Source organism: Exserohilum turcica (assembly GCF_000359705.1).
Source record: "Exserohilum turcica Et28A unplaced genomic scaffold SETTUscaffold_12, whole genome shotgun sequence".
In the NCBI taxonomy this organism is placed as follows: domain Eukaryota; kingdom Fungi; phylum Ascomycota; class Dothideomycetes; order Pleosporales; family Pleosporaceae; genus Exserohilum; species Exserohilum turcicum.
This window is the reverse complement of record NW_007359937.1, coordinates 498,697-526,402: the sequence shown is the minus strand read 5'-3', so window position 1 is coordinate 526,402 and position 27,706 is coordinate 498,697. Positions and strand designations below refer to the sequence as shown.

The 27,706-nt window shown below is 51.3% G+C and overlaps 10 protein-coding genes across 10 annotated transcripts; 2 read left to right on the top strand and 8 right to left on the bottom strand.

Moving 5' to 3' along the window:
* Positions 1–1,783: 1,783 nt before the first annotated feature.
* SETTUDRAFT_37309 (uncharacterized protein) lies at positions 1,784–2,728 on the bottom strand (the record flags this gene model as incomplete). Its single annotated transcript, XM_008024266.1, has 1 exon — positions 1,784–2,728. One exon carries the CDS (start codon positions 2,726–2,728, stop codon positions 1,784–1,786), a length of 945 nt encoding a protein of 314 aa, XP_008022457.1.
* An 859-nt stretch (positions 2,729–3,587) lies between these two features.
* Positions 3,588–4,759, top strand: SETTUDRAFT_37308 (uncharacterized protein; the record flags this gene model as incomplete). The annotated part of the gene is made up of 2 exons (XM_008024265.1): positions 3,588–3,801; positions 3,861–4,759. The coding sequence occupies 2 exons, from the start codon at positions 3,588–3,590 to the stop codon at positions 4,757–4,759; spliced, it is 1,113 nt and encodes a 370-aa protein (XP_008022456.1).
* Positions 4,760–5,516: 757 nt separating this feature from the next.
* SETTUDRAFT_167475 (uncharacterized protein) lies at positions 5,517–7,665 on the bottom strand. Its single transcript, XM_008024420.1, has one exon. The coding sequence runs from the start codon at positions 7,523–7,525 to the stop codon at positions 5,750–5,752; it is 1,776 nt and encodes a 591-aa protein (XP_008022611.1). The 5' UTR covers positions 7,526–7,665; the 3' UTR covers positions 5,517–5,749.
* Positions 7,666–7,879: 214 nt separating this feature from the next.
* Positions 7,880–10,702, top strand: SETTUDRAFT_126959 (uncharacterized protein; the record flags this gene model as incomplete). Its single annotated transcript, XM_008024419.1, has 4 exons — positions 7,880–7,984; positions 8,044–8,315; positions 8,367–9,729; positions 9,776–10,702. 4 exons carry the CDS (start codon positions 7,880–7,882, stop codon positions 10,628–10,630), a joined length of 2,595 nt encoding a protein of 864 aa, XP_008022610.1. The 3' UTR covers positions 10,631–10,702.
* A 310-nt stretch (positions 10,703–11,012) lies between these two features.
* Positions 11,013–12,224, bottom strand: SETTUDRAFT_37305 (uncharacterized protein; the record flags this gene model as incomplete). The annotated part of the gene is made up of 3 exons (XM_008024264.1): positions 11,013–11,039; positions 11,067–11,941; positions 12,032–12,224. The coding sequence occupies 3 exons, from the start codon at positions 12,222–12,224 to the stop codon at positions 11,013–11,015; spliced, it is 1,095 nt and encodes a 364-aa protein (XP_008022455.1).
* Positions 12,225–13,162: 938 nt separating this feature from the next.
* On the bottom strand, positions 13,163–13,501 carry SETTUDRAFT_37304 (uncharacterized protein; the record flags this gene model as incomplete). The annotated part of the gene is made up of 1 exon (XM_008024263.1): positions 13,163–13,501. The coding sequence occupies one exon, from the start codon at positions 13,499–13,501 to the stop codon at positions 13,163–13,165; it is 339 nt and encodes a 112-aa protein (XP_008022454.1).
* Positions 13,502–15,869: 2,368 nt separating this feature from the next.
* On the bottom strand, positions 15,870–16,545 carry SETTUDRAFT_104033 (uncharacterized protein; the record flags this gene model as incomplete). The annotated part of the gene is made up of 2 exons (XM_008024418.1): positions 15,870–16,267; positions 16,344–16,545. Coding segments are annotated over 2 exons (600 nt in total), but the record flags the coding sequence as incomplete, so codon positions are not given.
* Positions 16,546–17,365: 820 nt separating this feature from the next.
* On the bottom strand, positions 17,366–18,991 carry SETTUDRAFT_103902 (uncharacterized protein; the record flags this gene model as incomplete). The annotated part of the gene is made up of 1 exon (XM_008024417.1): positions 17,366–18,991. A coding segment is annotated over one exon (1,626 nt), but the record flags the coding sequence as incomplete, so codon positions are not given.
* Positions 18,992–20,057: 1,066 nt separating this feature from the next.
* SETTUDRAFT_25956 (uncharacterized protein) lies at positions 20,058–21,890 on the bottom strand (the record flags this gene model as incomplete). The annotated part of the gene is made up of 2 exons (XM_008024209.1): positions 20,058–21,760; positions 21,812–21,890. 2 exons carry the CDS (start codon positions 21,888–21,890, stop codon positions 20,058–20,060), a joined length of 1,782 nt encoding a protein of 593 aa, XP_008022400.1.
* Positions 21,891–23,090: 1,200 nt separating this feature from the next.
* On the bottom strand, positions 23,091–26,986 carry SETTUDRAFT_104817 (uncharacterized protein; the record flags this gene model as incomplete). The annotated part of the gene is made up of 5 exons (XM_008024416.1): positions 23,091–25,741; positions 25,801–26,023; positions 26,107–26,529; positions 26,591–26,643; positions 26,698–26,986. The coding sequence occupies 5 exons, from the start codon at positions 26,984–26,986 to the stop codon at positions 23,091–23,093; spliced, it is 3,639 nt and encodes a 1,212-aa protein (XP_008022607.1).
* Positions 26,987–27,706: the final 720 nt, after the last annotated feature.

The following is a 27,706-nucleotide window of genomic DNA, read 5'->3' as shown; positions in this document are numbered from 1 at the left end:
GGAGGGGAGAGAGAGAGAGAGAGAGAGAGAGAGAGAGAGGGACGGGAGAGGCGGGAGGGAGGGAGGGAGGCGGTGAAAGAAGAAGAGGAACAAGGGTGATGTGGTGCTTGTTTGCATGTGATGTGGAAGCTTGTTTTATCTTTCTTATTGTTGTGGTGTGGTGGTCGTCGTTTGGTGGTTGGGTGGCGGTAGAGTGCATGTTGTGTGTTTGCTGTGTACGAGTTAACTAGTCAGTCAGTTGGATGCTTGGTACGGTACAGTACGGTATGGTTACTGCAAGCAAGAATCTTTTCCTCTCATTCTCATCTCCTCTCGTCTATGCATGTCTCTTCACTTCCTTGGACCCGCGAGATTGCATGTGCTGTTGGCATGGCTTAACACGCAGAACCCCCAGCAAGCAAGGTATCGGCATCAGTACCAGACAAAGCGGGCACTCTGACATGCAGCGGAAATCGGGTATAGCTACAGCCGTAATGTGATGAAGAAGACAACCTATCAAACTCGATGGATATTTTTGCTTTTCCCACCCCGCCCCTTTTTGTTTCCACACAGTCTTGCCGCCCACATCCGCTCATCATGACACACAGAGAGAGACTACCGAGAGTGACAGACAGACAGCTCATGCAGGTAATTAAGACACACCGACAATCGATAGCGCGGCGCAACAAAGTTCAGCATGGCATCAAGAGGGAAATGACCAGCGCAGGTGCAGGCGCACACGTGTGGCGCAGGCATTATTGACGACATGCAGGGTTTGTATGGCCAGGGGAGGCCGGGAGAGGGGGAGATTAGCACAAAGGTTGGGAGGCGGGAAGCACGCCACACACAAGACGACAAGACAAGCACATGCTGGCACCTGACGGCAGATGATAGCAATGGATGGGCGGTTGCACATGGGCGAGGATATGCAGGTGCGTGGTGGGCATGTTGGCGGTTGGCTGGGCGGCGGGGCTAATGGCCATGCTAAGAAATGGCTATGGTGATATTAGGAACGACCATCAATGCAAATCAATAATACTTGATCACTCATGGCAGCGGCAGCCCAGATTGGACTCGGCCAAATCACATGGGCGGGCGACGACGACGACGATGATGATGACAAAGTCCGCATGAAGAGCTAGTGCCACCAATGTATTGTCGAGATTCTTTGCTGATGGATCCGGCAGCCCGCTTCACACCATCCTGCCCTGGTCGTCGTCGCCGCCGTGGCTCTCCCCCAAGACGGGTGGCGGGTAATCAAACACTTGTCAGCGCCGTGGGACTGTCGCTTGCTGCCAAGGTGAAACAAGCTCGCGAGGAGAGGCATGGCTGGGGCGCTGCAGGCGCAGGCGGTGGGGTGGGTGAGGCCGTTGCAGCAGTGTTTGAGCCTCAGCAGCGAACGCGTACAAAGGGCGGACGCGATGCCTGTTCAGGGCGGCGTGGTGGTTCGGTAGGCCGGCAAGTCGTCATTTCCCGTTTGGGCCGAGCGCGATTGCGCCAAGGGCCAGGGCCGGGGCCGGGCCGGGGTCAGACACGCGGACCGGCATGCGCGCACCAGACCGAGCAAAGAAAGAGGAGAAGGAAAAAAAAAGGTGCAAGTGACAGCGAAGACGTTGTTTGTATTCGAACGCATCAAGGGTCGGCTGCGGCTGCGACAGGACAGGACAAGACAGGTGCGCGCGTGGGCGGAGGATAGGTACAGGAAACAGATGGCGGCGGGCCCGTGACACTGTGCGAGTAGCAGCAGCCACGACACGCCTTGTTGCACCAACAGGTGCATGCGGGGTATGGCAGCCTTGACTGCTCACTGCCGCCTGGGCTGGTCCGGTGAACAGGCGGCGACGGGGGGCAGCAGGCGCTGGTACGAGTGCTCCCCCACAATGGTCGATTCGCGGTGCTCGACAAACGTGCGGATGCGCTCGTCGCGGTCTCCACTGGCGCTCAGTGTGGCGTGCCTGCTGCGGCGGTACTCGATGCTCGCCTCGCGGTGCATCTGGTCGCGGCGCTCAATGGCCGACGCGCTGAAGGAGCTGAAGCGCGTGCCCTGCACCACGCCGCCGATGCTCACCAGCGCAAACAGCAGCGCCATGAAGGCCAGGTTGGACATTTGCACCGTGTGCGCGTGCGCGTCCTTGGCGCCGCTGTTCTCGCCGTGCCAGCGCTCCCAGTCCTCCCATGTCGCGTTGGTGCGGGGGTCGGTGGTCCAGCGGCGCGCCTCGACGTCCCAGTCGCTGTGTCGGCGCGCCGAGGGCGAGGGCGTGTCATGGTGGCCCGCCCAGCCGTGCCCCCAGCCATCATACGCCTTGCGTTTCTCAACGTCCGACAGGATATCGTGCGCTGCAACCAGCATGCGATAGCGCTCCAGCCGCACGTGCAGAGGCAGCTGCGCAATCGCGGGCGACACATGGCCGCCGTCGGGGTGGTACAGCTTGACGAGGGCGTAGAAGCGGTGCTTGGAATATGCCTCGCCCTTTGCACACCGGAGGATCTGGTAGGGCGTGGGTGTCTTATGCGGCTTTTCAGCCTGTGGCCACGTCAGCAGGTCCGCGTCGACGTGCTGGGCGTAGCCGCGCCGCTGGTGTTGGTGGTGTTGGTGGTATTGCTGCTGCTGCTGCTGCTGTTGTTGTTGTTGTTGCTGTCGCGGGGGCGTGGCGGTGGGAGGGCGCGCGAGTCTATGACGGCATGACCGGTGGCAGAGGGTTGTAGCAGTGCGAGGCGCGAGCACCAGCACACAGTTCCGGGACAGCATGGTCGCGCGCGCAATGGGGCTGGTGTGGGCGGGCACACATGCACGTGTACATGCTCTCGCTCTCGCTCTCTCTCGTTCTCTCTCTCGCTCTCCGGCCGTGGGGTAATAATGGTCGTCTGTCAGTCAGAAAGCCAGGCCGGCCGCCAGTCAGTGGCCGTGTGTGGGGTCGCGGCCATGGCGGCGGCCGCGATCCACCGTCGCGGCGCGCTAGGCCGCTTCGGGCCAGGCGGCGCCGCAGACAGCTCCGCGCGCGGCCGTCGTCTTTGTCTCTCTCTCGCATCTCTGCCTCTGCTGTCGTCTGCCTCTCGTCGCCTCGCCCGCCCGCCTGCATCCACTGGCAACCTCTTCCGACGACGCCGTCGTTACACGAGCCACAGCCACCATGCATGTGCGGTCGCTTCCGTCGCCCTTGGCCTGCCGCCAGAGGGCGCGCGGTGGAGCCTCGCGCCGCGCGACTCAGCACAGTGTTTGACGTGAACTCCTTCGCCTTCGCTTGCGCATGCCGTGCGAACTCTGCCCCTGCACCCACACAAACACCCGGCTCCCTCTGCATGAACTACACCCTGGAATCCTCTCAGCCGCCGACTCTTCTTGTCCCTCGCAACGTCTGCCCGGTGGGTTCCTGGCGGGGGCTGCCCATAACAACGCCTAACCACCGAGTCTCGTGCGCCGCCCATTCACTTCACCACTGTCCTTTCCGTCTGACGCTTGCGCCTATATCTTGCTAATATCCCCTCGCCGTCTTGGCCACCTCCTCCCCCACCCCCACCCACACCCCATCTTCCCCCAAGCCACCGTCAAGAGAAGAAGAAAGAAAGAAACACCCAAAGAGAAGAAAAATAAGAAAAAAAAATACACCATGCCAGCCCGCAGTGACACCAGCCCATACCCTCGTGACGGCTATCTCAACCTGACCCGCCGCATGGACAACGAGGACGAGGACCAGTTTGACGTGGACCTGACAATCCTCGACTTTCTCGTCTTCAAGGCCATCAGCCTGGTGTTTGAGTGGAAGTCGAGCCGTGACCCCTACCATTCCGATCTGCCGAACGCATTGGTCAACATGACAGCCGGTACGTGGGGGGAGGCGTGCCCTCGAGCTGACCGAGTTGCTGACATGAACACGCACCAGACTGGAGAAGCTTCCTCGCCCACAGGCACCAGGGCCGCCGTCTGGATCTCAAGGCCTCGTTTCGCTCACGCCTACTGCAGTTCGCCTTGCTCTTCACCCACCGCCTGCACCACGACGAGACATGGACCACAGAGGCCTCGCTAAACAGCCTGCGAGAACAGAACAAGAGCCGGGGTGAGTACTGGCGCCAGCGGACCCGCCACCAGCCTGCACTCCAGCAGCCATTCGATGCCCAGAAAGACTTTCCCCTATCCGATGGTGCCCTCTACGAAAACCGCTGCGAACTGGCCTCTTCGTTAAGAATGCCCTTGGACCAGCGGAGATGGGTCACCGATGTCGCCGGCACGCCCTCTTTGCACTGCCTGCTCCCCGTCTTCATCGAGCTCACGGCTGCACGCGTCCATCTCGACGATGATTGGGTGCCCACAAGCGAGTGGTACAACCTAGCAGCCCAGTTCATGCTCCAAGCCGTCATTGGCGAGTACCTCCGCAACGGCGCCTACGGTGAAGAGACATTCAACACAATCTTCTCCTACGGCTGTCCGGGTGTCGAGCGCTGGGCCGAAGAACCCGCAGACGTACCTGCCATGCGAACATTGTTCTGCGACCAAAACAATCCGCGCCAAGAGAACCCTGAATGGTCTAGCGTCAAGCGCCGCTACATCCGCGAGCTTCTGCCTCAGCACCGTTCCCAGTCAAGTCTGCAGGCCATCGAAGCTGCCCAGCAGCGACATCCCTATGCTGCTTTTGAAGAGTCATTACTTTCTTTTCTCAGATATCTTCACGATGGCCTAGTCAAGCCTGATCTGGCCCAAGTCGAAGAGGGCCGCATCAACATCGACGGCAGTGAGCTCTCGGAAGCAGAGTCAAGAGCCATGATTCAACGCATGGGTCTGTGAAGCTCTCTTTGCTTCTTTCTTCGCCTGTCGCTTGGCCTCGACATGTTCGCCTGCAGGCATTCTGGAACCCGACCACTTCTTCTTCAGCTTTAATCTCCATGTTTTCGCCCACCATTTAACTTTTCAACCCATCTCCCAAAGCGTGGAGAATACCGCTCCTCTTCCTTGCTTTTTTTTGGTCATCTCCACATGATCTGTTGTCTTCATTTTTTTTCAGTTCCATTTTAGCCCCTTGTATCATATTCTCAGCTACAAGCCATGTTTCTTGTTCATATTCAAATACTTCTTTTTGTTTTCTCGTCTCCGAACACACATCTTCTCGTTTTTTTTAACTCAATGTGCTTGGAGATTGATGAGTTTCTTTCTTTTTTGCTTCCTTTTCTCTTTTTCTCTTTTCCCTTTTCTTGCTCAGGGCTACGTCCAAGACCTTTTTTTTCACCTTTTCGGCTTTTTGTCTTCTTGGCGCCTCTCATGCCACATGTATGGAGCCACATACCATTTCAACCGAGCACAACTGGAAAAAGAAAAAGAAAAAGAAAATCAAGTTTCGTCTAGGTTCTGGGGACTGGTTGTATCTGTTATTGTTGTTTGGTGTAAAACTTGCAAGGGGGGGGGGCCATCGTCTCCTTGTTACTTTGTGTAATACCTTGGAATACAACAGGCCCAATGCCCCACGGAATGAAAATGAAAAAAAAGATCACAACTGTACTTGACATTACACGACGCGCAGTGACTTCTATTGAACGAATTTGGACATGTTGAGATTCTTTTTTTCATTGGTTTGTATCTGATGTGGAGATTATAGCCAACGACTACATCTACTTATACAAGGACGCTGATACGACAAGCACATACACGCAGACCCAGCCAGCTCGAGACGCCCTAAAAGGCACGGCCATGTAGGCCATATACAAGAAGTACAAGAAGAAGAAGAAGGGACCCAAAAAACAAAGAGGAGGAGAAGAGAGAGAGAGAGGATAGAAACAAGACTCAAACAGCCGAGTAAACCGCCGTGCAGCCCCTCCCACACTCGACTTTTTGTTCAAACTCGACGGTACGCCCATTCAACTTGACCTTGTTCCGCGGAGTAATCTGAAACCGATGCATCTCCTTTTCGCGCAGCTGGCTGGTCCAGCCCGCAGCGGCAGACGCGGCTCTCTCGTGCTCCGCGGCCTGGTCGAGCGGCTGGATGTACGCTGGGGTAGCGAGATTGCTTCGCTTGCCCGAGCCGAGTTGGTAGTACTCATTGTTGCCCCAGAAGAGGATGTCGCGCCCCCAGTTTGTGTCGTTGTGCGTGAGTTTGGACGTGCGGCCTGACACGGCCACGCTGGCCACGTTGTCGAGCACTGCGGCGGCGTGCGAGGCGCCGACGGAAATGGTCGAGAGCCGGATGGGCATGGCTTGGTTTTTGGCTTCGTCCCATTCAAAGAGGCCGGAGAAGGTGGGCATCTTGACGGGCTCGGCTTGCGTGTGGACCCACCGGCCCACGCCTAGCTGGCCGGTGAGGCCAAAGCCAAAAGCCCATGTGTCTGCCGTGGTCTTGTTGCCCTTTGTGGCTTCGACGGCGAGGAACGACGTGTTGCCGCCGGCAAAGACGTTTGTCACTTTGCCCTGCTGGCCAGAGTATAGCTTTTGGGTCGGTAGTAGAGAAGGTGCGTCAACGTACTGTGCTTCTGCGTTGAATGGAAAACCTAGTTGGCCGGCAGTGTTGTCGCCAAAAGTAAACGCACGCCCTTCTGAGTCGCATACCAGACTGTGGTAGTCGCCAGTTGCAATCTTCGTGATGGGAAATCCTTTGAGCGTGGTGATCTCGTGTGGTATATCAAAGGCACCAGCCGGTCGGCTCTCCCATGACAGCCCAGGTATGCCCATTTGGCCCTTGCTGGGAAAGTCTTGTGAGCCTGAAGCAAAGGAAAACACGCGGCCGGACGAGGTGAGCATGAGAGCGTGCTCCAGTCCGGAGCGAATGTCGGTCACGCGCTCGCTCCACCCCAGATTCGTGGGCGTGCGTTCGCGGTAAGAGATGTCGTTGGAGCCGCCCCAGAATGGGATCCACGACTTGGACGGCGGCTTGGGTCCTTTCTTTTGCTCCGCCTGCGACACGGGTATCGAGTACACTGAACCGTTGTTGCCAAGGCCGATGATGCGATCGCGTGAGATGGCCAGCGATGTGAGATTGAGCCCCGTCAAAGTTTTCACCGGCTCCTTGACGTTATCAGCGAATGCTGTGCCCCATTGCAGAAGGTCGCCCTTTTCGTCGATCGCCGCCCCAAAGTTCCTGTCCAGCTTGATATCCCGCAGCAGCTTGCCGTCGAAGAAGCTGAGCCGCCTGGGCGTCTTGATGTATTTTTCGTCGGAATCGGGCGCGACCACCTTTCCTGAATTCGAGCCCCACGCATACACGCCGGGGTTCTCCCAGCTCTTGATTACCTGGAGGTGCTGGGAACTGATGATGTTCCGATTGTCGTCGCTTGACGTGGCCTGCCGCCGCGGGGCCTCGAATTGTAGTTCTGGCCCCTCTGGCTCTTCGGCGTGGGCGTCTCTTACGATGGACTCGCCGTTGCACCACTGCCATGCCGTGGCGGTGGCCCAGAGCGCGCCAACAGTGGCGAGGGACCGCACAAAGTGCTGCTGTCGCCGCTGTGCGTATGGATGTGCGGCGGTTCGCACCTGGGGCCGCGAGCCTCTGCCTGCGATGTTTCTACATAGCCGTGGAGCGTGGCGCGTGGGCAGTGTCGCGCGCGAGACACATTTGGTGCTGAGCATGATGCCGCGTGAGGGGGAAACAGGTGGGGTTTGCGTGCCGAGAAGAAACGAGCCAAGGGCTTTCAAGAAGAGTTTCAAGAGAACAACATTTGCACGATGCCCATAGGTCCGATTATCGTCACAGCACCAGTCATTGGGTAGCCTCGATGGCTTGTCGCAATTGCAGCAGCGGAATCGATGACGCTTCTAGGTTTTGGCATCGGCCTCTCTTCTCCACATGCCTCGGCTAGCCCCGATACAGTTAGCGCAATCCTCCCCCACGACACGTAGACGGAGCTCCGACGTGAAGCTTGCGTGTCTGCTTCTGCTAGGGACCGCCGTGCGAGAATCCACACCCCCCCAATCGCGGCAAAAATGTACGAGGGAGACTCGTGGTACAATGCCTTCGTGCCGCGCGCGGCCAAGCCCCAGGAAAAGGGCAAACACCGCCGGAGGGAGAGCCTGCTCAAGCAGGAAAGCGTAAGCCCACCATCCGCCGCATGGGTACGTTTGAGCACTTCTGATGATTGCATTTGTAGGAGACGCAGGCTGACTTCGAGCGCGCAGAGGCCATTGTAGAGACGCCAGAAGATGACCGCCCGGGGAAACTCAGTGGCCCTCCACCGGCCACCGTGGCCAGACGAGCCAAGTCATACAGCGACTTTTATACCGTGGTGCGGACGCACCTGAAGAAGGAAAAGGCATTGGAGAAGAAAAAGTCAAGGGAAGACCTCAGCACTGAACTCGAGTTGGCCGGGTGGTATGGCGATGTCAACGACGACTTGTTGGAAGCCAGCCATGAAGAGTACAGGTAGGCATAGCGAGCACCCGGCTTGGCGAACTGCTGATTGAACTTGTCCAGACGCTACCAGAACCAGCTGCATATGACGCGGAACCACCTTCAAAATGTCATCTCCGATACCACCTCTGCCCTGGACATTCTCTCGTCGCTCTCGGAATCGTTCAAGATTGTCGAAGCGCAGACCAACGCTTTCCGCACACAATGCGAGGGCCTCATAGACGACCAGAAGCGCATCACAAAACTCGCCGACGACATGGAACAGAACCTGCGATACTACCTGTATCTCGAGCCTACCACCAAGCGACTCAATGCGCCAGGCGCGGGAAAGATTGTACGGGGCAGCGAGTTTGTGGAAATGCTGGCAAACTTGGACAGTTGTCTCGACTATATGCAAGCGCACTCGAAGCACCGCGAGGCCGAGACATATCGCTCAAGATACAGATTGCTGCTCACGCGCGCCCTTACTCTCATTCGTGTCCACTTCACCGAAGCCCTGCGAGAGATCGCGGCCGACGTATCGAAACGGATAGCGGACCGGCAACTGAACGACACGACCATGTCTGCATTGTTGTATGCTAAATTCCGTGTTGGCGCGCCAGAGTTGAAGAGCATCGGCATCGAAATACAAAAGCGCGCAGTGCTACCCCCTGGGGCCGCACCAGGAGCAGAGGCAGAGTATCAGAGTCTCATGAATGAGCTATACCAGAGCTACTCGGCTACTCGCGGCCGGCTAATCCTACCCATCATAACGAAAAAGATTGGAGAAATTGCGCAAGCCCCGAGCACATCGACTGACTTGGTCGCGTTTGCTCGAAGTAGCATAAGCTATATTCGCGGCATATGCTTCGACGAATGTGACCTCTGGCGCGAGTGGTTTGAAGGTGACGGCGGGTTGTATGACTTCCTCGAAGCCGTGTGCGAGCCGCTGTACGACCATCTTAGACCACGGACCATTCATGAAACTCAGATACTGAAGCTATGCGAGCTCTGCACGATGATCCAGACACGGTATATGGAAGAGGAAGAGGAAGATTCGTCAGTGGAAGCCAACAAGCTTGACTTTTCCGTCATAGTACATCCTGCACTGGAAGACGCGCAGAGCCGGCTTGTGTTCTTATCACTAGCCGTCCTGCGAGATGACATTGAAAGGTACAAGCCAAAGCCAGAAGACCTCGACTACCCTTCCAAGAACAAGAAGCAAGTCACTTCCGGAACCAAGTCGAACCAACCAGTGTTATCTGGCAAAAAGCAACCAAAGTCTGACGTTCTCTCTACACCATCAATGCCAAAGTCGCCCGCAGTCATTAAAGAAGACGATTCGAACGCTCGGTGGAACTTTAACACTGAGGCAGCCTTTCAAGACTGGTATCCGACATTGCGCAAGGCTATTTGGCTGCTCAGTAAAATATACAGGCTTGTTCATGTATGTATGTATTCGTCTGGATATGATTATGTGCTGACTTGTACAGTCATCCGTTTTCGATGATCTAGCGCATCGCATTGTTCACAGTACCACTGTCTCGCTCACTCACGCCAGTGCACTCCTTGCGAAATCGTCGTCGCCTACAGACGCCGCCTTGTTTCTCATCTCACATCTACTTCTCTTGAAGCAACAGATTGTAGCTTTTGATATCGAATTTGTCACGCCTCAAACCGAGGTCCAATATAACTTCTCCAGCGTGACGAATACCTTTTGGGAACTACGTGCACGAGGCGGTCTCTTCAACCCACGCAACCTCGTCGGCCTGCTGATTCCAAAAGTTGTGGAAAACATGTTGGACGCCAAAGCGGAGGTGGATGCTCGTTTGCGTCAAGCAATCAACGACTTTACTGGCCAATTCGTGAATAGGATGACGGCGCCAATCGACACAAAGAACAACAAAAAAGTACCGGCAAACGAAGCAGCTGCACGCACGAGCAAGGTCCGGCAAAACATTGAGCACGAAACACCGTTTCTGCGATCAAAGTTAGAGGAGTACATCACCGATGCGCGTACACGCGAAATGCTTGTCGCAGCCGTCATGGAATCGGTGACACAGACATACGAGGATTGGTACGACACTTCGTATTCTGTTAGCAATCAGAACGGTGCTGGCCGGAGCCATAAAGGCAAAGGCAGGGAAGATGGTGTCTGGGATCCTGATTCATTCAGCGAGTGGTGCAGTAATGTTTTCAAAGTCGGCACGCTGGGTCTGGGCATTGTGGATCACGAACACGACTATGACAACGGAAACGATAGTAGCGACGCTGACAGTCTGGGCGGTACGAGTGCACGCACAGGCACGGAGAGGACGGGTACTACGGGGTTGAGAATCAAGATGTAAGATGTAATGGGAGGAGGTAGAGATTTAGATGCTGGTAAAAAAAAGATCAAGCCAGCTCAGGAGAGCTTGAGCAACAAAAATGTGACTACCATATTACAGGTCTGAAAACCACCAATACCTCTTTGCCTTGCTGCAAATCCAATTCTTCTTCCTTTTTTACAATGTCTGGTGTATGTACCTTTTCTTTTTCCTCAACCCGTTGTGAACCAGGCGCATTTGGTCGTTTCGTCTGCTTTTCCTTTTCCTTTTCCTCTTCCTCTTCCTTCTCCTTTTGCGCCTGCCATACTTTCCGACGCCGACATGCATTTCTCGCGCGCCGCTCAATCGCGTCGCTATCTTCGCTGGACTACTGGGTCGATTAGCTTGAGTACAGGGAGGACGGCTACTCTTCATTATCGATCTCAATGACCTGGAAGAAGAATGAAAGACAACTTACAGAACTCGTATACGCAGAATATGCATCGCTGAATTCAGAATCGTGAAATGAGGATGTACTTGACAGCAAGGAGGCGTGCTTGGAATACTGCATGTGACTTGCATCTTCGTCATCGGAGGCGGTAGTACTTGTTTCGGACGCTGGACTTGATGTCGCTGAACGCGAGAAGAAAGAAGTTACTTTCTCCCTCCGGTTCCCTCGTATACTTCCCCTTCGCCTGCCATTTCCCCGCATCCCGTCCTTCCTAGCTTCGGTCTCGAGTCTCCTTCTCGTCTGCTCGTTTAGCTCGCGCATCTTCCGGGGTAACACGTCTGAGGCCCTGTGCTCCTTTTGCAGAGGCGTTTGTACACTGCTTTTTTGAGTCGCGGTTGAGATTCCAGTTGTGAGGTGGGGTTCGTGAGTAAAGGTATCGTGGGCACAGCGGGCTTCGGAGTCGGCTTTGAGCTGCTGTAGTGTGTTGAGTACGGAGGCCATGTGGGTTTGGGCGGTAGTGTAGGCGGGGCCGTGGAGATTGGAGAGGGAGAGCTGGAAGGCCATGTATGGGCCGAGGAGGCCAAGGTATGGTGGGAAAGGTGGGGTTGGGTGTAGGTTGGATTGGAGGCTGTGGTGAGGCGGTTGGGTTATGATGGAGCCTGAGTGAGAAGCGTGGGGCCTGGTTTCGCTGGGCTTAGTCGTGGATCTAGTGTTGTTGGCTGTGCAAATAGGGGGGCGGATCTTGAGCTTTTTTGCTGTCGTGGATGTGGATTGGTTGCGTAGTGTACGTTTCTTTGAAGATAGTCGTGTTACTCTTCTTTCTGGCTCGTCGTCTTCCTCTTTTTGCTTTATGCTCATCCTGCCCTTCTCTCGACCATCCTCACCAATGCTGCGCTCTTTTTCTATGAACCAGTTAGCACTTCTTGAATAATATACTGTTCAGTTTTGAACGAATTTTTTTGTTTTGTCTGGCATTAACTCTCGTAACTTACTGCTCGATGTCAGATTCCGTCGCTTAGGTCGAAGAATTCGTGTATATGGTGTGCTCTTCTGATATTCATCATCTACAACGGAAGAACAAGGAAAAGCCAGTGCATCTACTGTTGATTCTTGCCTCGCCAACGTCTTCCTCGATACACGGGAAGGCGGCATAGAGCGTGATGCGACGAGTCTAGTGCGAACCATGATTAAAAAACAAAAAAGTTGCTGCAGAAACTGGAAAGGAAAGGACAATCAAGTATGGATGGCTAAAATCGAGGTTGACAGTGAGATGAAAGGAGGGTGAAGTCTAATATGGGTAGCTGCTATCCTCATGGTCAGAAAATAGACATGTTTTACAATTTAGATACATTCAAAGAACGTGAGTTGGCTTGTCGGTGAGAGCAAACTCGATGTTTGTCTTAGATTTGGAGCTTGTAGCTACTGGCATGTTTGCATGGTGGGGAGATAATTTACTATTCTGTAAGCAAGCAAAGAAGATGACCTTGAAGCGCAAAATTCTGTAGACGACATCTTTGTTATTCAGCATAAAACCATGCTGCATCTGGGCTGAGTAGCGGAAGCGACTCATATGGAAGCTACACACTGTGCTAACATTCGACAGTAATAAAAAACCAGCAAAAGCTATACTGCGTGAATTTCTCTTAGCCACACGTTTGTGTGAAACTTTCCTGTAACATATAGGGACGGGTGTGGTTGGTTTGTCCGTTTGCCTACCTGCATACACTGTGTCTCACCATATTTCAGGACTTTAGTATGAGACCACTAGCCTGACAATCTTAAGAATGGTAAAGCTTCATAGATAGCTAAGACAACTACCTAGGTGTAAGATGATTTGGTGTTCTAGTCGCATCCCATAAAGCTAGTATGAGAACGCGGCGCAACCCCATCGCGTTAGTAGCGCTGCGCTAGCGTTATAGCATCATGGCACTGATATATCTGCAGTGAGACAAAATTAATGGTACGGGTGAATATCTATTCTTCTTAATTCCTCGCTGCTACAATGTCTTCCCGAAGAACCAGACACAAAAACATGCAAAGATGACTTCAGTCTGGAAGATGTTAGATTCAATTTAGAGGGAATTCAGATTCAATTGTTGCATCAGGTCAACTCTATTTACATTCTAATGGCCACAAACGATTGAACCAAACTCATTCTTAGTTGCCTCCCACCATGCGGCCTCCACAGCCCCTGGACTGCAAGTGTTCGAAGTCGTGAATGTCCATTCCAGGAACCCGTTCTCACCTCCGCAAAAAGCATTAGAGATGGGGCAGTCTCCCTGGAAACTCTTCATGTTGTCCCATAGGCCGCCGCACCAGCCAGGAATTTCATAGACGCCGGTGGCCGTAACGCGCCATTTGTGTACCCATCCGCCCTCATACGCGCAGTTGGCACCGGCGAGTGCGCTGGATGCCAGTCCCATGACGAGAACAGCCTGGCTGACGATGTTGTTCAACTTCATGGTGTATTTGATCTTTGGGATGGGAGTGGCAAAGAGTGTGGACTTGATAAGGTATATGTCTGTGTTGCAATGGATAGGTTGCCCTTGCCTTTGAGAAATGGAAGGAGTTGAGGAAGTAGTCGTAGTGAGAGATGTTGTGATTCAAGCAACTCAATGGAGGCTCAGAAATATATACACGAGGCCAAGGCAGTGTAGCTTGTCATATCTATGAACAGCTGAGATATGAATTGGTAGTATTTCTTGGCTTTGCCCTGGTACTGTTCCGTTTTCTCCAATGATCACAGTATATCAAAGACGACCTTGATCGGGATATACACATGCGGAAACTCCTGGAGCGATCGATTGCCCGCCTCATCTCTCTGCCAAGAACGTCACGCAAGCTAATTGAAGTGGGTTGTTTTGGTGAGGGCCGGAACGTAAATGCTCCATCCTGCCATCCTGAAACAGTGTTCTACTCTGCCGGTCGCTCATACTCATAGTAGATCAGCAGCTGGGCACTTCTCATTTCGCCCGCAGTCGCTTCAAAATTCCACATTTAGAATGATCGTGCTGAACAGCGGATCTGAGATGCCTTGGCGATTGGGGGCCCGATGCGACGGTGTGATGGGCAGCCATAGCCAGAACACCAAGAATCCAGGATCTGAGATGGTGGAAACTATTCCGTGGCGTCTGATGGGGCTCAAGAAGGGTTAAGGCGTCCATAAGGCTTCCATATGTTCTTGTCAACATTGGCATGCCATGGATTGAGGTTGCCAGTGACATGCGCGACTACTCGGACGCTATACGCTTTGGAGCTTTATCGGCCTTATAGCCCTCCTCCCCGCCCTCAACTCCGCCCCCGTGTTCTCCCCATGCATGTTGCGATTGGACGACTTGGTATTTTACTAGGATTTCAACATGACCTTGGCATTGCCCTGCATCAGTTTCTCTGCAGGGGCATTGTGCAAGCCTACCATGAACGTCATGCCAGCAACTTGTTCTATCAAGCTGGGCAAGTGGCAAAGCTGCTACCCAACATGGGAACTCCGACAGCACATCACGACTTCTTCAGAGTAAGGTGGGTTTGGTCTCTATTTTTGACGGATAGGGGGTTGGGCCAAGTTCATTCTCAACCGGGCATCTATAAAGTCGCTGCATTCTCTCGCACATTTTCAGTTCATCTCACTCTTGTCAAACAGTCAGAATACATACATTATTACGCTTCAGCCCTTTCACCCACACAATCAATCTTACTCTTCTTTCGGCTTCATCTCTTCACCTCAAGATGCAGCTATCAAAGGCGTTTGCCCTCGGCGTTCTAATTTCCACGGCTTCAGCTGCTACCTGCAGCAAGGATGGCGGCGCCGCTACTCACTGGAAGATTCGCGCTTCCGGTGTAAATGATATTCCAGGCTTGTGTGGTGGCCTGTGGGACAACTTGAACCACTAGGGTGGTTTGTGCAACCCTTCATATCCGTATTGCAACGGGAAGGATGGTGAATTGATTTGGAACTTTACAACTGGCACTGCTTGCAACCCAGGCCATATTGAATCAGTTTGGTATGCTTCATCCTACTTTTGACGCTGGCCCGCTTTTACTAACTTGACTGGCAGGTGGGAGGCAACTAAGAACGAATTCGGTTCTATTACATGTTAGTGCGCTTGATATGACGCCTCAAGGGTTGGAGGCTTAAACAGGTGTCACACATGAGAATAATGGAGCATAGGCGAACTTCAGGTTCATTGGCAAGGAGAGAATCTTTCTTGTTACCTATAAAACGACATTACTGTACCTAGAGTCTGCAATTGTATTGAGATAATGTCAAAAAATCTGACCAAAGGCGTCTAGCCTACTACACACCGACCCGTGCTAGCTGCTTTCCTATCAGTGTTATGCACTGGCCTTAGAGCAAAATTCCAATAACCGTTGTGAAGACTAATCAGAATCTGAAAATTAAGCAAAGGTTTTTGTAGTACAGTCTCTTTTCTCGCCTCTGCGTTTCTATTCGCCCCGAACTTTTTCATTCACGCTTTCGCCTATACCCCAAGTTTAAACACAGCCAAACTCTCTCATCATGAGGCAAATTATGCAGTAGCAATCATGACAGTCTTGAAACTTATCCATTTAGACTGAAACTTGTGAAGATGTTTCTCAAGTTCGTTGTCGTATAATAAACCTTAGGCTACCTATAGAAGGAAGGAATAAGAATAAAACATGAAAAGTGGCTAGGGGCTGTATAAAATGTGCAACAATAGCGGTGGTCGTGACTAGTCGCAGTATTTTTACTGAATGGTCACGGTCAATTGCTATTTACACTTTGAAGAAAAGTTCAAGAGGAAGCTTAGCATAGCACCATTGTATCAGATAGGAATGAGAGCTTAGAAACGATCAGGCCTTGTTCCCCCAAATATCTGCGAAAGGATCCCACTTATCGTCCACATGTCTATCATACTCCATCACATTCGCGACATGCTTAGCCGTTTCGCTCCCATACAACTTATCAATAAAAGCGAATGTTACATCAATTCCCGCTGAAACACCCGAGGAACTCCACACGGGCGTGACTCCCTCAGTATCATCGACGACCCAATTCACTTTGGGCCCGAGCGCCACCGTGGAGTCCCAGGTAGCTTTGTTCGTTGTAGCGCGCCGATTGTCTAGGAGCCCCATGCCTGCAAGAATAGCAGAGCCAGTGCATATAGTAATCACATACTGTACCGTGGGGAAGACGCTACGGATATATGATTCGACTGGAGCCATTGCATTTCTATTGTGAGTCCCGAATCCTAAATTGACGTGTTAGACTGAACCCTGACTCTGCAACATTTCTGTTGGTCTTTTAGCTCTATTCACGACACTAACCTCCAGGAATGAGCAGAACCTCGATCTCAGTCGCATTTTCAAAGGTGTGCGTCGGCACAATATCCTGTCCAAAGCCCATCGAAATGAACGGATTTGGCTTTGGGTTTGTGGATACTGGTGCCTTTGATTCTGCTAAGATGGAAAGTTCCATCGTATGGGTTCGGGAGAGCACATTCAATGCGCTCAAAGGCCCGAAAACATCTGTTACGAATGAGCTTATGCTTGACACAACACTTATCCAGTCTTGGTCCGAATAATAATGGTCAAAGATTTGACTTGCCCAGAGCCTGAAATCCGGTGAACACGATCATGCCGTATCGGGTAGGTTGGTTGCTATTGTGATACGTGAGAATCAGAGCATACAGAGGTATGGGACTATAAATCAGGATGAGGATACCTCATTCTAACTGACGACCACCGCGAGTGATCTAGTGTGGCCTGATATCTACGTGGACTTTGAATTCCTCTCAGGTATGCCCTCGATATCGCTTGCATTAAGTTCGAGAAAAAGTCGATGTTCAGATGCGGGATGGGGTCGCTATATGAGATCAATAAGTAGCGGATAATACTCATCCAACGAACAGCAACAGCTTTATATGTATGTGTCTAGATCCATCGGTCATTAAAACGCCAAGTCCGGCCGGTTTCGGAATGCCCAGCCAATGGCGCTTGCCGCGTCTCTGTGATTACGCTATGCATCTAGAAATAATCCATGCTTTGAAAGTACTTTAACCGACGGTGAGACACTTGATAGCACCAAGGCAGTCTGAGGTGTGTACTAATTACCCAAACCTAGGCTACTATCGTTCTAAGCTATTAAAGTTGATCGGAGCAGGAAATCTCTCTGAAAATACATGGCTGCATCACATGTACCAGTGCAAAGGTCAAAGGCTTAATGCCATAACATCCCCTTGACATGATAGAAGTGCTTGACAACTTGCTGGTCTTCGCCATCTACGCGCAAAAGACCTCCAACAGCAAGCAAAGTGCGAGCAACGAGATAATTAACACTCAATGCCGGACTAAACGACATAGCCCTTGTTCTGCTTGACACCCTTGATATTCATGTTCTTCCACACCAGCGTGGAGGCTAAGCCCAAAGCCCAGAAGCAAACACTAGTGATCAACAACAACCGCCAAGTATCACCATATGCGTGCTGGATGGCCAAACGGACGGGTGAGTCCCACTCATAGGCCAACTGCTCTCCAATGGAACTGAAAATCGTAGTGAGGTTTCCTCGAGCCTCTGGAGGAAGATGCAAAACCAGCTTCTCGGGAAGTGTGCTTTGCCAAATTGCAGAGGAAATTGTAAATCCGACTGCGCTGCCAATATAAGTGAATAGGTTCAGCAGAGCAATGGTGATGGCGAAGTATTGCTGTGCACTAGCAGCAGCTAAGATACCGATCTCGACAGTGATCATGAAAATGCCGAAGCCAAAGTTGAGGAAGATGTTGCACATGGCAATGTAGCCCAAGTAGAGGGTGGGTTCGCGGAAATGGATAAGCAGGCCTGTTCCAAGGGCGATCAGGGGGATGGCGACGTATAAGCTGATTGGCTTGTAGCGTCCAGTGAATGTGATGACGAGGCCTGTTACGATGTTTGCGATGATTTGGACGACTGTGCCGGACTGTACAATATAGCTTGCATTAGTAACGTCCAGGCCGTTAACCACTTGGAGGTAAGAGCTAAAGTACGGGTTCCAGACTGAATAGCTCGCAAAAAGTGTGAAGCCTGCCATGCCGGTGCCAAGGACTGTGCGATCTCGAAGGATTTCCCATGGGGTGAGACTGATTGGCGCGAAGAATCTCTCCCAGCAAACAAATGCAGCGATGAACAAGATTCCGAAGACGAGGAAACAGATGATCATAGCAGATCCCCAACCCTTCGCTTCCATGGTGTATAGATTGAAAGGCAGGAGGAAGAAAGCGAACCCAACGGATAACAGCAGGAGTCCAACAAGGTCAAATTGACGCGCACAATACACGGTTGCTTGCCATAATGTACGTCCACTCGCTGGTCGCGCCGGAACAATGCCATCTCTTTTGGCCTTCCTGTAGTGGTACATGAACAAGCCGAAGAGAGGTAAAGCGACACAAGGAAGTAGAATACTTTCCATTCCGAAAGCCCAGCGCCAGCCACTGCCGTTCAAGAACGAAGTGGAAATAGGACCTGCTAGCCAGGATGTGATGATGTACGGGGAATTGAGCAAGGCTTGCATGAGACCTCGACGGCGGAGGGAAGATGTATCTGCAATGAAGACACTGAGGCAGTATCCGAGACCATTGATTCCGACAGTGTAAAAGACCTGAGATGCAGCATATGCTTCCACGCCATTGCAGCCAGCAGCCATGATAAGACCGATGGTAGCAATGCTCACACAGAGTAGGAATCCATGAGGCCGACCAAAGATGTCCAGGATTTTGGCGATGCAAAGATTTGAGACGCCGCCAATCACCTGGCTCAAGACACCGGTGGTTGGGATCAATGAATGAGCGGCGAAGCTAGATGTGACGTAGGGGATTAAGGCGTTGCTGACGCCAACGACAATGCCCTGGACAAAATAGACGAACCAAATGCAGACGTAGGCTCCGATCAGAGGTCGGAATGACCACGCAATTGTGATGGCCTCGGCCTTTTGCACGCCCGCTTAGAAATTGGCATCGACAGTTTCGTCGTTGGCCGCGTTGCCCTGGACTATGCCGACGCTGTGTTTGAGCTCCGAGTTTGTGTCTTTGTCCATATCCAGGGCGGCGCTGATTTCCTTGGTGTCAACGGCGATTGCTGCAGGGGGAGTTTTGGATGCCACGAACGATTTTTGAGCTACCATGTCTGTATAATTGTCTTTTCCTCCTTTCGTCAAAGCCGGTTCGTTGTTGCCACCGCTCCAGAAACGAAGAAACCGCTCTATGCGAGGTGAACAGAGGAGGAAGTAAATGTAAAGTAGAGTAACGAGATAATGAGCATTTGATTCGGCAAAGCAACATATATTTGGATGTAGCAGCGTTAAACGCTGGAATCAATCGCGTATGGATCCAGTAAAGACAAAGGGACGAAGGCGTCGCATCGAAAGAATGCCATTGGTGACAGACTGCTACACATAGCCTAAAGCGCATTCTCGAGCGACCCGCAAGTGAGAAGTTTCGCTACCGCGAAGCGCAGATCAGGCGAGCCTTGCATATTGAGAAAACCACCTCGAATTTGCTCAACGCCTGGCACCTGGTGGGAACGCCACACTTCCCCCATGCCGCATACTTCAGGGATGCTTTCCCCCGGCGCCGTTCCGCTCGCTGGCCACATGCTGATGTGAGACTCGCCATGCTCAGTATTCGAGCTAGCCAGACTCCAAAGCCCCCTCACAAGCAATTCTCTTATCGCGCTCACGGATAGCTCAGACGCTTGCATTTCCCTCGCCTGCATGATAATATTTCTGATAGTTTCATTGCTCCTCGTCGGCGATATGAGAACAAAGAGAATGACTGGCAGCCGAAAGTCTAGAGTGCATATTTGAGCATGTTTTATATGATTTCAAACTCAGTTATGTACTATCAGTGGTAAATGGGAAAGGAACTGCGGCGCAGCTCCAAGCGTCGCCTCCTAGGGGCCCATGATCACATCACTTCACCATCAATATCACAGCCCATGTCTCTTTTCCCATCAACTCTGTGCTCGAGATCAATTGCAGAGAATTCACCATTTCGCATTTCTTCTCCTTTTCAAGATACTTCTGCCTCTTCAACCTGTACACTGTCCACCTTTGTTTGCTCCATTTTTGCCTTCTCAGCATCAGTAGTCACTTCAGCATCCTGAGCCTGTTCGAAGTCTTCCTTGTTCTTTGGCTTTGCCTTAATATTCTTCCAGTCGACCCCAAAGGTGCCGATGGCTGCAATACACAGCAAGATCAGTGCACATAAGAACGCCTGTGACAGAGCATCATTGTAGGCGACTCTGATTGACCTCAGTGTATCAGGATCGTCTGATAACGTATTGATCAATGTTGCACCGGTTTTGGCAATGCGAGCCGGATCGATTTGAACAACGTCCCGCAATTTCATTGCAAGCTCGTTGGCCCAAAGATTCTGAGCCACGCTGACAAACAGCGCACCACCAAAATTCTCGGCGAAACAGAGAAGTGCTATGCCGCTGGGTATGTCGACGTCCTTCGAGCATGCTTGAACTGCCACTATGGCTTGTTGGATACCAAGTCCAACACCCACGCCAAACAGGATCTGGTATCCAATCAATCTGCTCATTGAAGTATCAACGTCCCACGTGTAGATCAGTCCCGCGCCAGCTGCTCCCAACGTGATAGGAGTGAACATGAACGGGTTGTACCAGTCGGTTTTGCTAACAAGGAAGCCGCCACTCATGATGCTCAAGATGAGGCTGACCATGAATGGTAAAATGTCAATTCCGGAGCGTACAGCTGAAGCCCCACGAATCGCTTGAAACCAGATAGGGATGAAATATGCCATGACGAAGAAAGAGGCGCTGACGCAAAGGGAGTAAAGAGCAGCGCACATGGTGTGCCGCGAAGTCACAGCCTTTTTGTTCAAGGTGGCGTTGTCGCCCATGAACGGCTGTACTGCTCCGAAGCCGAGAAGGAGAGTAGCAAAAACCACCAACAGGGCGATGATCCTGCCATCACTCCATGGGTAAGTCGTCCCGCCCCATTGAAGTGCCAGCAGAAGACATATGATTGACGGAGCGAATAACACCGTGCCGATGGGATCGAACCGGAGGACGTTCTCCTTCCATGTCTTCTTCGGTTTTGGTGATGAGGGCGGGAACTGGAGGCAAAAGATCAGGGTGATGACCGTAATAACGCCAAGTGGCAAATTGATGTAGAAGCACCATCTCCAAGTGGCGTGGTCAGTCAACGCGCCTCCCAGCAATGGTCCCACTATGCTCGCCACGCCGTAGACGGCAGTAATCAGTCCGATGAACATGCCACGTCTTTCGAGTGGTAAAACTGTCGATATCGTCGTGAGTGCGCCGGTGAATATTCCAGAGGCGCCCAATCCGGAAACAGCGCGCCCAGCGATGAAGGTAGCCGAGTCTGGAGCGACTGCTGAAATCAAAGACCCAGCCTCAAACAGAAAAACGCAGGCGATGAAGAGCCATTTCATGTTCAAGAAGCTGTACAGTCTTCCAAAGAATAGCTGAAATCCTGAGACGAATAAGAGGTATGCAGAACCATACCATCCCACATCACTCAAGGAGCCGAATTGATCTGTGATCCTAGGTATGGCAGTGGTGATGATGGTGTTGTCGACCGCAATACAGAAATTCGTCAGTTGAAGGCTGAGGACGATCATCGCCAACTTAAGGCCCGTCGCATATTGTGCTTTGTCGTCTCCGCCGGCCTTCAATTCTGGACTTTGGCTCCCATGGGTGGAAGTTTCACTTTCAGTCGACTCTATGGTTTACTCAGTTCTAGTCTCGTTCTGATCCGCGTCGGGGGACATACCGTCAACATAGCTGGAAGACTTGGAGAAGGCCCTCTCTCCAATTTGTTCACAAACATCAATTGTTGGAGTCTCCTTCATGGTCGAGTTGGCAGACATGAATATTTTTGGAGGCTCTGTCACCGGACTCTGGCGCAGCCCGTCCAGGAGTTTGGAATGATTTTGCAAGTTTGTCACTCTTCAAGTGCCCTAAAAGCCCAGGTAATGTGTCTCTGGATTTCAGTCATGGAAAAGTGTAAACTACGGCTACACGGCTTTAGCACAGCAAAAATCGACCCCCTGCTGCATGAACTCATGATCACTAGCTGTCTCTTAGATCCCACTTAGAAGGTCCAGGCTTCCTCAACAAAAGCGCCATCTTTTTCCCATTCAGTCTTGCCCTAAGACGCGGGTGACGACATGGGATGCCTGGCAACACGTGTCAAGAACGTGCTCTTATCTTGGAGTTCAGCCTTCATCGGAAAAGTCCCAAAGGAAGAATCCCATCCTCGGGTAGCTAGACTCTGTACAGTTATGATACTATCAGTCCTAGGTAGCTTTTGCTGTGCATATCTTCGGATTCATCGATCACTGGTCTACTAATGAGCAAGATTGCGCCGATTGCGTCCTTGGGTCGGCAGCCAAACCTTCTGTCTATGTAAGACAATAGAAAGAGGCTTTCAATCATAAGCGCTAAAGATGAGCAAAGGAAAAGCAAAGAACTACATGCGGAACGAGTGCGATGTGACATCTGATACGGGGTGCAGATCTCACGCACGGGACAGGGAGTGTTGGTGCGGCATGTGCAACCAGGTAGACGGATCCATACCGAACTTTAACATGTGCAAGCTCTCGGAAAGGCCAAGAAGTGAGGAAATTTGTCAGATTCACGGAGTCTTAGTCCAAGTAAGCCTCAAATGATTTTGAGGTGGTACTCAAGTAATGGGCAAGAGATAGAAAAAAATACAACACCACTGCATGTGATAATAACGTAATGTGACATTGGATACAGACTGCAGATTTGGTGCTATAGAGGATCTAAGCGAGATATTTGGAACCTGGTATACGGTTCACTTGTTACACGACATTATGCGAACACCACCGGGGAGATGGTGCAAGATAGATTGGATCGGGACACGGAGTGTGAGCACCGTGAGCAGTCATGCATCAAGGACGATATGAGCTCAAAAGAGGGGGTTTGAGTTTACAGAGAAAAGGATATCCAAACACGGATACACAGATGACCAAAGTCTGGTTGTAATGAAAGTTGTGCAACTAGAACTAGCCCTGTGTACACACCGCTTACCAACCCGTCCCACGCCTGACATCCAGAAGTCTCGCATATCTCGTGAAGTATTCATCCTGCTGCAGCATCTTCAGCTCCTCCGGTAGGGTGCCCAGCTCGAGCTCCACACCGCCATCCGCCCTCAGTGGGTGGATGAGCGAGAATCGGAAGCGCCTGTGCCCGCGCTCAATCTGTGGACGCACGGCTTCTGGCCTGCCTCCAGAAAAGATACTTTTACCAAATGAGGAAAGATTGTCTTCCTGTTCCCAGAGAATCATGTTGGAAATCATCTTGTTCATGTGCTCAAGGCCCATATTCGCAGTCGCTGGCTTGGTGTAGTCTGTCATAGAACGTAACAGAGTGTACGCGTCATGTACAAGAGCAGTGTTGACTTTTGCGATCGTTTTGCGAATCAGAGAAGCAACTTTGGCAAGACTGGTGTTTGGCGAGCACAATTCTTCCACGGGCATCATCGTACGACTCATGATGAGCATGCTACCCATATAAGTGGACGGCAGATGACCCGAAAAATAGAGCCTCCCGTCGATCGGAATCTCGAGAATGGACATCTCTTCTGGACCAAAAGTTTGTCCACGGTGTTCTTTGGCCACGAGATATCTTGCTCTGATGGCCGTTTGCCACAGAAATGCCTGGACGATGTCGCTGATGGAAGTGGTCTGGCCTTTGACTTCAGGATGTCGATTGACATCGTCTTTGAGCTTTTGCAAATTCTCGCGGGAGAGCAAGAAGAATGTACTGGACAAGGAACGATCTGAAGGAGCAGTTGGCCACTGAGGCTGCCGTCGATACACTGGTCTTAGATCTTCTGGTGAGGTACCCTTGACGATTGCCTTGTTCTTTGTTTGTCGTTCTTCAGCATTATAATCCGGTGGGAAGAAAGGCAAGAAGTCCCACATAGTGTTATCGACTTGATGTGCAGCCTTCATGTGTCCTTCTTGTTGGTAAAGAATCTCGGGCAGGTTGTGGTTGAAACTTTGCGGAGCATACCAGCCGCATGTTGCTGTTTGATCTCCCTGCACGTACCTACAGCACTCTGCCCAGACTTTTAGAGCTATCGTGGCGCCCAGACCGTCCATGCAAGTGTGCATGAAGTTTGTGGCCAAAATGCATCCGCCCTCAACAAAGTTCGCATGAGCAACCATCACGTCAGCGGGCATGCTAGGGAAAGGATAGCAATCGAGAACGACTTTGTCTTCGTAGAGCGAAGGTGCGAAGTTGCTGTCTCGCATCACCGAATAAGATGGAAGGGCCTTTGTCATATCCTTATAGACTAGCTGTCTGGGATTGGACTTGGTCGCCATTGACAAAGGTGGTATCGTGATGGCATATTCGCCTTTCTTGTAGCCGAATTCGTGCTCCGAAGCGTGCATCATCTTGCCGTCAAGCTCTGGAATGATCTGGAAAGCACGACACAAACCAGCTTGCAGGCGCTCAAATGTTTGTTCAAAGCTCGAATCAGGAGGTAAAGCAAAGAAGAGCGTGAAGCCCATATAATGATTAGGGTTCACTGCATCGAATGGATTCATCTTGAACCCTGTCCGTCGCTGGTACTCGTTTATCGCATCCTGAAGTCCATTAATGGGTTTCTCGATTAACATGTCCGATCCTTGGTCTTCAGATCCGTTGACTTGGCCATTGGAATTTTCATGGGAGATTCCCTTTGTCTTCGGTTCTGCTTGTTGCTGTAGTACCTTCCCAAGGTGTACTAAGAATTTGGCGAGCGTTGGATTTGCATATAGATGCCTTGGAGCAATCTGCTCTTGTAGCCCTGTACATCCTCGAATGATCCGGATAACTTGGAACACAAGAAGGGAATCCAGACCCATCTCGAAGACATCTTCATCCATACTGGCGTCCTCGAATTCGATCATTACCGATGCCATGATGTTTCGGACAGACTGCAAGATAGTCTCTTCTGAAGTTGTATCAATTGTAAACTCATAGTGAGCATCGGCTGATACCACATCTCTTGTAGCGTAGAAACGATCGATGAAATCTGCGTAGAGGTCCAGAGTTGCTCGACGCTTGATTGTTGACTTGTCCGTGCGGATGAAGGGTTTGTCTGGCTCTGCAAAGGCAACATAATCCCTTTGAAACCTGATCTTTTGGAAACCAGATGAGTTCGCTCGTTCCACTTTCTCCCAGATGCTGTCGAATAATTCGTTGTTTCTGGCCAAAGGGTCCTTTAGTTCGATGAGGAGTCCAGCCTGCGGCTTTGCTTGTCCAATGACAAGGCAACCCTCGACTGCAGGATGTGTTGTAATCAAAGCCTCTGCCTCTAAAGGCGCGACCTTGTATCCGTTGGACAGCACAACAGCATCGTCGCTTCTACCGGTGTATGCGTATAGATATGGCTTTGTGGGATGCCGTTTGTAGAGATCTTTGAGATTGACCGATTGTTGATCCGGAAACGTGTAGAAAACACCTTGAAACAAGTCCCATTGAGGGTTTCGATGAACCCAGTGTTCGTAGACGCCTGGTTCAATTTCCTTGAATTCAAATCCCGCGAGGGGATGAAACGCGAACCAATGCCAATCCTCTCGTGTTGGCCATAATACTCCCATAAATAAACCCTCTGTGGTCCCTGTCAGATTGAGCACTCTGACGACATCGTTCACTTTCGCGACAATGCTGGGGCTGACAGGACCTTTATTCGCGGATCAAGTTAGCGTTATCATCAATCTTTTCACATCTTGTGCTGCTTACCACCAGAGACACAAACGAATTTGGCCTTTGTAAATTTTGCCAGAACTGCTGGAGTCTCGCCTAGTTCATCCGCAAGTGATGGAACCAGATGCCAAATGTCAATCTTGGCATGAGCCAGCAAATCATCGATCAGCGACATATTGGGAAGGACTCCTGGTGGACCTAGAACGCAATGAAGCTTGAAGAATGCTGGTACAACAATGTCCATGAGCATACCAGCACCCTGGGAGTCCAAAAGTTAGCGTTCAATCTAGTCTCCATATTCTAGCAGGAACTCCTAAGGTGATAAAAAGACGTTTTGCTCACATGACTCATGGGGAATGAAGAGTAAATTGTGTCTCCTTCATTCCAATTGTCTGTCCAAGGTTTGAAACCTTGATCCCCATCAGTTGGCGGTAGCAGGCGAACGGCGTCCAAGGAACCTATTAGTCCATGAGTCCATGATATTGGCTTCGGAACTCCCGTGGTGCCAGATGTATGTGTGATACAGAACGGCTCGTGTACCGCTTCTTCGAAGGTCTTCGTAAATGGAAACGGTTCCGTAGTCTCGGCATCGAGAAGCTCTTCCAATGGTGGTAGCTCGATAATCGTCATGGGCTTTTGCTTTGTAAATTCTTCAACTAGAGGAATTGCTGCTTGTCCGTGAGGCCTGATCCAGACGTCGCATTTGGCGGCGTTGAGAACCGCTAGAGCACCCTCAACATTGTTCTTCGGGGACAAAAATAATGCCTGTTAAGAGATATCCCAATTAGAAATCTATCTTTTCAGATTGACCTGCTACGCAACATACCCCGCAGTTGGCCTTGATGGAGCCATAAATCAACAAAATGTGTCGCAAATCATCTATAGCTTGGATTAGCGACACCATTTGCGCTCCATATTACTAGTTCAGCTTACGAGGGCCGATATAGCCTATCGGTAAGATTCCCTTCCTGGATGTATCCTGGTGTTCGTCATTGCCGTTCTCTTGAGCTTCGTTGTGTCCCTTGAGTTGGTTATGCAGGAACCAAGCAGTTTTGTCCACTGCTTTCGCAAATGCACCAGCAGTAATCGTTTTGAAATGAGCATCATGATCCGGAAATGAGGCTAACGAATAGATGACGCGATCAGGCTCCGAACGAGCCAGGCTATCCAAAATGTGAGGTATCAGCCTCTTGCCATAGGCTTGGGTGTTTTCAATAGCCATTGCGATAGGATTCGGACAGAATATGCGTGAAATTAATTTTTTGGTATCCAAAGGGTCGTTTCAATCACTGAATCAGGAAAACGTGATGGAGTTGATAAGAAGAGCTTATCAAGCATGCATTGCCTTCAGCGGGATGTGACTTTCACACCTGCCAATGGCATCAGACTCTTCTCTTCGAAAGCTAGCTCAAGCGCCTGAGTCAGCACAATGGTCAGATCTGACCGCCTCCATCCCGAAACAAGACACACGTGGTGTTCTAATCACGATACCGTCGTCAAAAGCTCGCTACAAGTCAACCATCACAAACCCGCATGATCCACCCCCACTGTTTACTCCAGGAGTGGCTTTGCAAAAGCAAAGTCATACGAGCACGATTTCAGATGCCGTTCATGTCAGAAAACGCCGTAATCCATAGCGCTCGCGCCAACAGGTGGCGCAAGACGAGGGCCGATGCTCTCTGGCGCTAAAATGGATAGAACCATGCACGAAACCGATCAAAAGGAACGTTTACTGGCACATGACGGAAACTTCCTGACAGAATTGTGCTCAGAGGTACTTCGCGCAGGGGGTCAACTCTAACTTTACTTTCACCCGCATCGATACTCAAGCGAAGCGGGGTTTGAGCACATTTCGTTGGAGGAGGTGGCTGACATTTCAGCTGCAACTAGAAAGTATCCAGCCAGACTTATGAAAATTGACCCATATCTATTCAATAAGCTC

Excerpts from the sequence above, each read along its gene's own strand:
- SETTUDRAFT_167475 (XM_008024420.1), bottom strand. The coding sequence starts at position 7,525 with ATGCTCAGCACCAAATGTGTCTCGCGCGCGACACTGCCCACGCGCCAC.